Genomic DNA, 11,002 nt, shown 5'->3' on the forward strand with positions numbered 1-11,002 from the left:
GACAAATGTTGTGCTGTGTCACAAAACAAATAATACAAACTGCGATTTTTGACCCCATAAAACTACCCTTATCCACAACTCTGGTTTCCGTCCCTGGAGATTTTGCTTAGTTACGTCATGATCTACTTACTCCCAAATTTTGGTTCGCTATCTCGATCACGAACGTCAGAAAAAATCCCTTATAGTTTTTATATTCACCCCTGCTCCCACCCCTTTGTCGGCCATGCAGCCTTCCGCTCAATCAACCTTTTAATTTGTTGGACTCTTTAAAGTTGTACGTACATATTTCACCTGTTTTTATTTTAAATTTCTTCATTCAAATTTATTTAAAACTTAGACTTCCAGAAGTTTCTAGAATTATTGCTGTAAAATGTAGAACCATTATTTACATTTAACTTAAAAATTTCCAATAAAATAAAGTACACCAGTAAAATAAAGTAGAATGTTAATATTAAATTCGAGTAAAAATTTGGCTAAAAAACTTTTTTCTTAAATCTGGCTTTATTCTTTAGATGTAGAAAAAGTTGCCCATGTTGAAGACACTCACTATTTATGGGACGATGGAAGTACCACTGATCTTAGTAAATTCCCAAAATCAGACCAACTTGTTCTGCACAAGTATGTCAAACTGTGGACTAATTTTGTCAAATTTTAGTAAGTATCCTTTATTTTACAATATAGAGTTAAAACTATGTAGTGCTTTCTATTTTTTGTTGCCACAAGTTGCAATGTAGGGAAATTGGCCTATATTTTTCAACATTTTTTGACATACAATTAAGAATTGTATGTTCACCATTGGCGCACATAAGGGTCACCATTACCCGAATGCGCGCCAATGGTGAATATTAAATTTCTAATTGTATATTAAAAAATGCGCAAAAACTACCTCTTAAAATTCACTAAATTTTATTTGCGTATCTTGAGCGGTTTTAGAGCAATATATAAGCAGTCAGTTTGTAAGAAAAATTTCAACCCCCCTATCTCGGAAACGAAGCAGTTGGAGACATAAGTTTATAAAAAAAACTGTAATTATTTTTTATGCAAAATTATCCCTTAAAGTTTATCATATTTATTTAGAAACATCCTGTGTTGACGAAAAATATGGATAGGTGTTAAAATACCTAACTGTTTTATTATCCAACATAAGCGAATAAATCAAAAAGCAGAATGTTAAGAAAATATGAGACCGTAGTTGGGTTTTAATTTCTGTATTTTATAAATGCTAGAAGAACCTACAGGGTCACGCGATCTTTGAGACAAAATCACAGTTTGATTGGTACACCCGGTACACATTGACAATTTACCAGTCTAGCAACAATATGGGATGGTGTTAAAGAATAAGTTAATATTTAAAAAATCACTTAAATCGGACAGGAAGAGGTTTAGGAAATTCGAGACATCACAAATGACCAATTTTTAAGATGGTGCGTTAATTTCTTCGACAAGTGTATTAGAATACCTGTTATGACCATTTGAGAAGCCTATCTCCGTTTATTTCCTTCCTGCTATTTTTTATTAGAACTATCACCGTTAAAAAAAAATGAGCAGGGAGGCGACTTTGGCTAGCACTGTAGGTCTAGGGAAAGGATAGGAAAAACAATTTTTTTCTTCAAAAAACTTTCTAATAGTACTCGAAAGTTGCCTTATCATGTTTACAATAAAACTACAAAATATTTTTGTTCTATGTTTAAATCTTGAGGTGCCGCAAGAGCTTTGAAAAAATAGGTTTTTAACAAAAGAATACAGAAAATTTAAAATATTTTATTTATTTAACCTGGTGCCGTAGCTAACTTTACTTAGTCAAATATTGTTTTTAATAACAGTTAACATTGCTATCATTGCTATATGTACACATTATTAATAAGACTTCTTTAGTTACAATATTCATCCTGATACTTACATAAATTGTTTTTTGTCTCAAACTTGGGGATAATCCTTTGGGAAACAATATTTGCTCTAACAAAGCCATTTTTGCTTCGTTCAAGACCACACACACTAAGAGATGTCTCAATCACTAGCTTTATGACTCTTTTCACTGCCTGTGTATGACAGAGAAAACACGGAAAATCCACACACTGCACCTGACAAACAGGGTCTCTTGCTTCATTTATATACTTTTTTATGTCTTTGTCAGTTATATGTTTTGTCATAGGAGGCTCAGTAATTTCTTCTTCCGCCCAGTTAATTATATCAATGTAGTCATTGGCGTTAAAGTTAAGCATCGGGGAAACAAACTTCCTTATCCATACACTATTTATGAGTTCCGATTTTGCCTTCAAAGTCGCTGCAGACCTAGTTCCCTTATATGTTTTCTCTTGCCACATAACATGGAGAGAAGCACATTTTCTGGGTAAAAGAAGTAACCGTTCCTTTAAATTACTGCATCAATTATTTGGAGATGTTGCTCACAAAGATAACGTGAAAATTTGATGAGCATCCATGGACGTTTTGATCCATTTACACAAAATGGTTTCAGTTTGATATGAAATTAGACTGGGGCATACACCTTCATCACATACATAGGTAAAGTTTTCAGATTATTTGAAGGATTCTATGTTCCAACATATAACCGAAGAAGGCGATTGACCAACGTAAGCCATCGTGAATGAGCTAATTTCCCCAGGGGTTTTTAAAGAAAGTTCAGAAGGACATTCACCACTGGAGATTGCTTTGTACATTTCAAGTAAATATTTTGGATCTGGACTTAGATCATCCTTAATATCTAGAAAAGGTTGGTTACAGATTTCAAATTCTTTGCCTAAAAGCCCTCCAAATTCATTAGGCCCTTTAGTTTTGCCATCCAATATGCAAAATAAATGACGCAAAGGCAATCCATTGGTATAGAACAAACAAATCAGTCACTTTAGCTACTTATTTATTAACACCATTGTTAACACCAGTGTTAGTGGCAATTCCATCACATCCGACAGCTGTTATATTGAAAATGTTCAAAAAATTGTCACCTTTAAAATGCTCCACTATGCTATCTTTTATAGCTTTACCTGTTCCGAAAGCAGGTTATATGCAATAGGATGCGTGATCCAGATTCTTCTACTATCGAAAAGTGTTCTTGTACTGTAGTTATAATCTTAAATTATATTAGGGAATGAAATAAATATTTACTTTTAAAGATAAAAAAGATCAAGGCAGGTTTTGTTTATATTTGATTCAGAGTTGGACCACCATCTCCATATAGCTATTTCAGCATCCTTATGCCTCATCACTGAAGCTCAGAAGTCTCAACTCTGAAGGAAATACAAACAATTCTGCCAATTTAAGGCAAACCATCGCAATGCAGTGAACCCACCTCTGAGACGCAATTTAGCGACATCTCTCGTATTACGAGGAAAACACAGAAAAGCCCCAGATACAAAGTTTACTACCTTTTAAACAATTAGAATAATTGAAATAAAAATATAATGAACAATATTTTAAATCTAAGACTTTTCGTTAATAAATGTTAACTGTTAAATATTTCTTTAAATGTGGAATTCTAGTTCAAACTTTGCGAGTTTTTAAAAAAATAAATATTGGATTGTTGTAAGTTAAAACTAAAATTATCTTGAAAGGGTAGTTTCCTATCATTTAAAATAGGAATTAAGACATTACAATAGCTATTTTTTACCAAACCAAAATCATCAAAATTCGCAAAATTCTAACTGAACCCTTTTGCGGCACCTCTAAAAATATTTTGTTTGGAAAAATATTTTATTTGTGGCTTAACATTTTTTTCGTTCCACTTTACTGGTGGTTGAATGGTTAGGAAGAAAAAATGTATAATACTGTAGATGAAGAAGACCAAAAGATACCTGGTTGGAGAGGCTTTTTGAAGGGGCTAGATATCAATCAGTCTGACCAAAATAGAAACTTCGACATAAATATAATTAGGGTCTATATTGTACGGGTTCCTACGTCAACTCGGTCTTGGAATATAGAGAATGATACGATCATATCAACTAAGTAAATAAGTAAATATAATTTAAAAATATGTTATTTTTTAGCAACCCAACACCTAAATCCGATGCATTTTTGGATAACGTGATCTGGGAACCATCCGAACCGAATTCTTTAAGATATCTAAATATTAATGAAACTTTGAGTATGCAAGAAAATCCAAGACAATACAAAGAAGTTAACGAGATTATGGAAAAGTACATGCAGCCACCTTTTGTATTATTTGGTTAAATAAATATAAAATTTTTTATGTTAATTCATTTATTATTTTATTTAACTCTTAAGAGGTTGCAGATGGTCCATGCGTCCGGTTAACCAGTTGCCGCTATTTTAAATATAGATATAGATTTTTTCTTAAGATTCCATCTTCTATCATTGTTATTTTACTTACAGCAGCTCTAAATCTAGTACCTTCTCTCTCTTCGTTTTTCCTCAAGGCTGTTCCCTTCCCTCTGAGAAGAAAATTTTATTCCATCAACAACATAGCTGACTGCGTATTTGTAAATTCCTTTACTTTTTTGGTTAACTAACTTTTATCCTTTTGTTGTACACACGTACCTAGTTTAAAAGAGTGTAAATCATAATTTTTTTCACGCTCTTAAAATGCTTTTCTTTGCAATGCATTAATTTTTATTTTTTCTTTTTTACTGTTTAGTAAATAATTCTTCCGACTCTTAATTTTTAAGTATTTGTCCTTTAACATTAAAATCACTTCTTCTTCTTTTTTCTGCTTTCTTAATAGGCTGGCGCCTGTTACATCTTCGGACGCCTTCTTATTAGTCTGGGCTGATTATCGGAGAATAGGCCATTTTTGGGAAAAGTTATTTACCAGCAATTTTTTTGCTGGAATCGAATTATAAGATCCTATATATTAATAATATAGGTATGCAAAGTCCTCAGATAGTGTGCTACTTTTTTTAATAACAAAATGGCGCCCGGAAATCGTGTTTTTTTCAATTATTGCTCTAGAACTCCGAAGATTTTAACTTTACAAAAAAAACACTCAAATAAAAATTCACCGTGATTAAATTCTGCATAGAGGCGTGCTTTTCCCGATGTGCTCCGACGAAAATTGTCCTCGGAAAATGCGGGTTTTTTCAACAAAATCTTTAATTTTCAAATAAAGTTTTAGATAAGTAATTATCTACCAATATTTAAATAGTTTGGTGACTTAAAAGCCTTCTTGGTTTAGATTATAGTTCCAGAAGCTGGTGAAAATTAAATGAATATTTTAGCAACAATTCAATTGTAAATTAATAATTTACGGTCGCAATAATAACCAAAATAATTATGATGCACTGAACAAACTTTGAAATCTTATAAAGATGAGATACCTATTTAACATTTTGTCGACAAAATATAAATTTTTTATTTTTTTGCATAATCTTTAAATGTTTAAAAAAAATAGTTATAAACAAATTAACGTTTCTCAGAAACTTTTTATTATATTATAATTTTAAAAAATAGCTAAAATGCACATTTCAAATATCTTGAAAATGAATGCTTTAAAACTTTTTTGCAACCATTTGCAAAAAAGTTATGAAACAGCAAAATAAACATACTACTACAACGGTGTTAATAATTTTTTTAATTCTTTCAAAGCGTAGAAGTGAGTTTAAAGTACAAGCTAATTATTTATAAAACAATATCGATTATCAGCTTAATGGTTATATTTTAATTAAAGATTATAAATATATTTTTTTGTAATTTACACGCGCGAAAGTAGAATAATACAGTACCGTAGCTACCCGCCCACATACACAACTCGCGCGAGTTTAAGCGTGTCAGTCGCTTCGAGTGAACATTTTATCTCCGGCTCTGTTTCAAGCCTACTTTCGCGCTAAAAATTCCAAAAAAAGTATTTTTAATCTTGGATTAAAATATAAGTATTGCACTAATTTTTGACATTCTTAGTGAGTAATTAGACTGTACCATAGACTCACTTTTAAGCTTTGAAACAATTAAAACAAATTATAAACAATGGAGATATCGTATATTTAATTTGCTGTTTCCTAACTTTTTTGCAAATGGTTGGAAAAATTTTTTAAAGCATTCATTTTCAAGACCTATGAAATACGCATTTTAAGTATTTTTTAAAATTAGAATATAATAAACAATTTCTAAGAAATGTTAATTCGTTTATAACAATTTTTTTTTTAACATTTAAAGATTATGCAAAAAAATGAAAAATTTATATTTTGTCGACAAAATATTAAATAGGCATCACACCTTTATAATCTTTCTAAGTTTGATCAATGTCTCATGATTATTTTGGTTGTTATTGCGACTGTAAATTGTTAATTAATAATTGAATTGTTGCTAAAATATTCGTTTCATTTTAACCGGCTTCTGAATTTATAACCTATACCAAGAAATCTTTTATTTCACCAAGCTATATAATTATTGATAAATAATTACTGGCCCAAAGAATTTATTTGGAAATTCGAGATTTTGTTGGGAAAACCCACATTTTCCGAGGAAAATTTTCGTCGGAGCAAATCGGGAAAAACATGCCTCTATGTAGAATTAAATTGGAGTTAATTTTTATTTGAGTATTTTTGGTGTAAATTTAAAATCTTCGGAGTTATAGAGCAATAATTGAAAAAAATACGATTTGTCGGCGCCATTTTGTTTATAAAAAAAGTAGCACACTATCTGTGGACTTTGTATACATATATTAATAATATATAAGATCTTGTAGTTCGATTAAAGCAATAAAATTGCTGGTAAATAACCTTTTTTGTACTTTACTAATTAGACCAACGTATTATAACTATTTTTTTTTTCAAAATTTAAAGATTATGCAAAAAAAAAGAAAAATTTATATTTTGTCGATAAAATATTAAACAAGCATCTCATCTTTATAATCTTTATAAGTTTGATCAATGTATCATGATTATTTTGGTTATTATTGCGATCGTAATTTGTTAATTAACAATTGAATTGTTGCTAAAATATTCGTTTAATTTTCACCGGCTTCCGGAATTACAATCTATACCAAGAAATCTTTGATGTAACTAAGTTATTTAATTATTGATTAATAATTACTTACCTAAAACTTTATTTAAAAATTAGAGTTTTTGTTAGGAAAACCCGCATTTTCCGAGGAAAGTTTTCGTCGGAGCAAATCGTGAAAAACATATCTCTATGCAGAATTTAATTGCGGTGAATTTTTATTTGAGTGTTTTTGTTGTAAAGTTAAAAGCTTCGGAGTTATAGAGCAATAATTGAAAAAAATACGATTTGTCGGCCCCATTTTGTTTATAAAAAAAGTAGCACACTATCTGCGGACTTTGCATACCTATATTATTAATATATAGGATCTTATAATTCGATTCCAGCAATAAAATTGCTGGTAAATAACTTTTCCATGAATTTTGCTAATTAGCCCAGAATATATAATATATCCAGGATGTCACTATATCTGTTCCTTGGCCCTCCTATATTCCTTCGGTCGTTTGGTGATCTGTCTCGTGATATTTTTACCAGTCTTCCTTCTCACATTCTGCTTATATGGCTATACCATTCTTTTTCTCTTCTCAGTGTCCAGTCATTTATGTTCTCTATATTACAGCTTTGCCTAAGGTTTGTACTACGTTGTCTGTCCAGTTGTTTTCCTGTGATATCTCGGACTATTTTCATTTTACACGTTTCCATCAGTCTTTTTGTCCTTGTGGTGTCAGGTGTTGTTTTCACAATGTAAGTCATAATAATTGATCTAACTACAGTCCTATTAATATTGGCCTTGGTTTCTGTCTGTAGATATGTGTTGCGCCAGATGGTCTGTTTAAGACATCCTGCTATTCTGTTGACTTTGTTCACTTGTTGGGCGACTTCCGCTTCTGTATCTCCATAACTGTGCATTAGTACTACCAGGTAGTTGATACTTCTTTCTTGCTGGATTATTTTGCTGTCCACTTCCAGCTTGCACCTTACTGGATCCTTAGAGATTACCATACTTTTTGTTCTATTTGATGATACTGTCATGTTCAACTTTCTTGCTGTTATATTAAATTAATTTAAAAGTCTCTGAAGGTCATCTTCACTCTCTGTAATAAGTATGGCATCATCAACATGGCATACTAGAGAGATCATTTCTTCACCCATTCTGTATCCTATATTCAGGTTTTTGACTACATATATGAATAATTTCATCCATGATGAGATTAAACAGCGGCGGGCTCAATGAGTCTACTTGACGTACGCCTCTTTACACTGGTATCGGCTGTGTTAGTTTGTTATTAATTCTGACCTGTATGTTATTTCTGCTGTATATGTTTTCAATAGTCTTGATAATACCTTATGATACCTTCTTTTTCGTCGTCTAGCCACTCACTCCAGATCTGAACATAAGCCTCTTCAAGTCTTCCTTTCCATTGTTTTTTGTTGTACGCTACTTGTAGCCAATTTTTCCCGGCAGTTCGTTTCAGATCATCTGTCCATCTCATAGGAGGTCTGCCTCTGGGTCTTTTGTGTTGGTATGGTCTTCAGGTTACAATTGTTCTGTGCCATTTGTTTACATCGCTCCTAGCTATATGACACTACATGTCCAGCGTATTCCCATTTCAATTTTAATGATTTTTGTACCACATCGGTGACTTTGGTTTTCTGTCTTATCCATGAGTTTGTTTTCCTCTCCTTAAGTGATATGCCAAGCATTGCTCTTTCCATCGCGTGTTGAGTGACTATGAGTATGTTCATATTCTTTTTTGTGATTGTCCATGTTTGTGCCCCATATGTTATTATCGGAATAATGCATGCATCAAGAACTTTAGATCAAAGATGTAATTGAATTTGCTGATTTCTGAGTATATAGTTCAGTTTGCCGAATGCTGCCCATGCTAAATTTCTTCTTCTTTTTATTTCTTTCGTTTGAATTTCCCCATATAGTATTATTTTTTTTTGTCCTAAATATATATATTGTTCAACTTTTTCTATAACTTTTTCGTTTATTATTGTCACGGCTTCTTCTGAGTGCATGAATTTTGTTTTGTTTAAATTAATTTTCAGTATTATTTTAGAAGATTCTGTGTGTAGTTCTGAAAGCATAGTTTGCAGTTCTTGTAGGTCAGTAGCTATCAGGATTATGTCATCCGCAAATTGTAGATTACTGAGGTAGCGCCCATTGATATTTATTCCCTTATATTTCCAATTTAGATTTTTAAACACGTCCTCCAAAACTAAGGAGAACAGTTTGGGTGATAGGGTGTCTCCCTGTTTGACTCCCCTGTTTAATGGTACAGGGTTCGTGTATTCATTTTCATTTAGGTAGTTTGTAGCTGTAGCTTGGTTTATAGTTTCTTTTATTAAGTTTAAAATGTCAAAATATCTGCTGTCTATTCTATAATTTTGCATTGCGTTTATTACGGCCGTGTGTTCTATAGTGTCGAAAGATTTTTCGTAGTCTACAAATGCTATAAAACTGGAAACTTGTATTGGTTACATTTTTCTATTAACATTTTTTGGTTAACCGGTGATCGGAAGTTGAATAGCCTTTTCTAAAACCTGCCTGTTCATATGGTTGGTATTCATCTAATTTCCTTATTAGTCGGGAAGTTATGACTTTGTTGAGTATTTTAAACAGGTGTGACAGTAGATTGATGGGCCTGTAGTTTTCCAACTTTCGATTATCACCTTTCTTGTGTAATAACATTACTTTAGAGTTGTTCCAGCTCTTAGGGACTTTGCCCTGATGTAAACAACTGTCTATAAGCTAATATCTTATATCTTTCGTTTATATAACAGGTAAATTAAGTCATTCAGCTCTACACGGTCGAATGCCTTTTGTCGATCTATGAAGTAACAGTAAGCATGACTTGCCTGACGACAAAAACTTCATCGTTACAGGATCGTCCCAATCTAAAGCCTTGTTTTTTATCTGCTAGATTTATTTTGTTGATGATTTTGGTGGTTATGGCTTTGTGGTCAATTTCAGAACAGTACTGAATAGGTCTATTCCTCTGTGGGTTTCGGGTACCGTTTTATCACCCTTTTTAAAACATTAAGATCGTCGTACTAATGCACAAGCTGTTAGGTATTGTAGGTCCCGAAATAATTTTTTGTACAAGTATACTTAGTTGTTTAGTTCATGTGTTTCCACCGTATTTCAGCATTTCGTTTGGAATCTTGTCCTGTCCTAGAGAATTGCGGTTTTTCAGATTGTATAATGCTTTAGTAATTTCCTCCGTTGTGACGATTATATTTTCGGTTGTTATCTCTTGAATTTCTGTTAAGGTCTGGCCTTCGCCTGTCTTAAACAATTAAGTGAGACAGGAGGTCCGGGTATCGACATCTATTTTGTTGGTTTCTGTTAATTCGCTTATTTATTTTCTCTGCGTTGTAATAAATCTCCATATTTGCCTTTGCAGCCCGTAGTAGTCGTCTTCCATTCTTGATGACAAAACTCGCCAGTATTTGCCTTTGATCTTCTTTACTAATGCTTTAGTCTCGTTTTTTATTCTTTTGTAGCTGTTGTAAGCTTCTGGTGTTTGTTGTGATCGGTACTTTAAGTGGGCTTCCCGTTTTTCTTTACATTTACTATTCTGGTTCCCAATGCTTCACATGCTGATGAGTTCACGTTATATTTTAGTTTTTTACATGATATTTCTATGCCGTCTTTCTCCAAGATTCTATTTGCTTCTATTTTGAAAGTTGATCTTTTCTGATATGGATATCTGATTGATGGTTGCTACACGCTCTCGATGTTTATTCTTTGTGTTTTTTCAATTGTTTGCGATCTTCTTGTTTTCCGTCGGAGTTCCATTCATATTTTGCAGATAAGCAGACTATGGTCACTTCCACACTCACTGAATTTGAAGTTACCACATCTAATATTTGGGAAGAATATAATATGTTCTTTTTAAAAAAAAAAAAAAAAAAAACAATAAACATAAACTTGTCAATATTAGACAGATTAAGTCAACAAGCATGTTTATGCTTTTAAGACTTTTTTTTACGTTTATTTTAGTGTAAGTAAACCGAAATTTTAAATTATTGTAATTACTATTGATTTGAATAAACGTATATTATATTATTATATTTGTTGTTA

General features: G+C 32.0%; 1 protein-coding gene across 1 annotated transcript in view; it reads left to right on the forward strand.

Annotated features, from left to right (window-relative positions):
- The window catches only part of LOC126879535 (juvenile hormone esterase-like), a 68,950-nt gene extending 64,740 nt beyond the window's left edge, over positions 1–4,210 (forward strand). The window contains exons 9-10 of the mRNA XM_050642689.1: positions 513–654; positions 4,002–4,210. Of these exons, the coding sequence (XP_050498646.1) occupies positions 513–654; positions 4,002–4,185 (326 nt within the window). The 3' untranslated portion in view covers positions 4,186–4,210. The remainder of the gene's footprint in view (positions 1–512; positions 655–4,001) is intronic.
- Positions 4,211–11,002: the final 6,792 nt, after the last annotated feature.

Source organism: Diabrotica virgifera, chromosome 2 (assembly GCF_917563875.1).
Source record: "Diabrotica virgifera virgifera chromosome 2, PGI_DIABVI_V3a".
Classification (NCBI taxonomy): Eukaryota; Metazoa; Arthropoda; class Insecta; order Coleoptera; family Chrysomelidae; genus Diabrotica; species Diabrotica virgifera.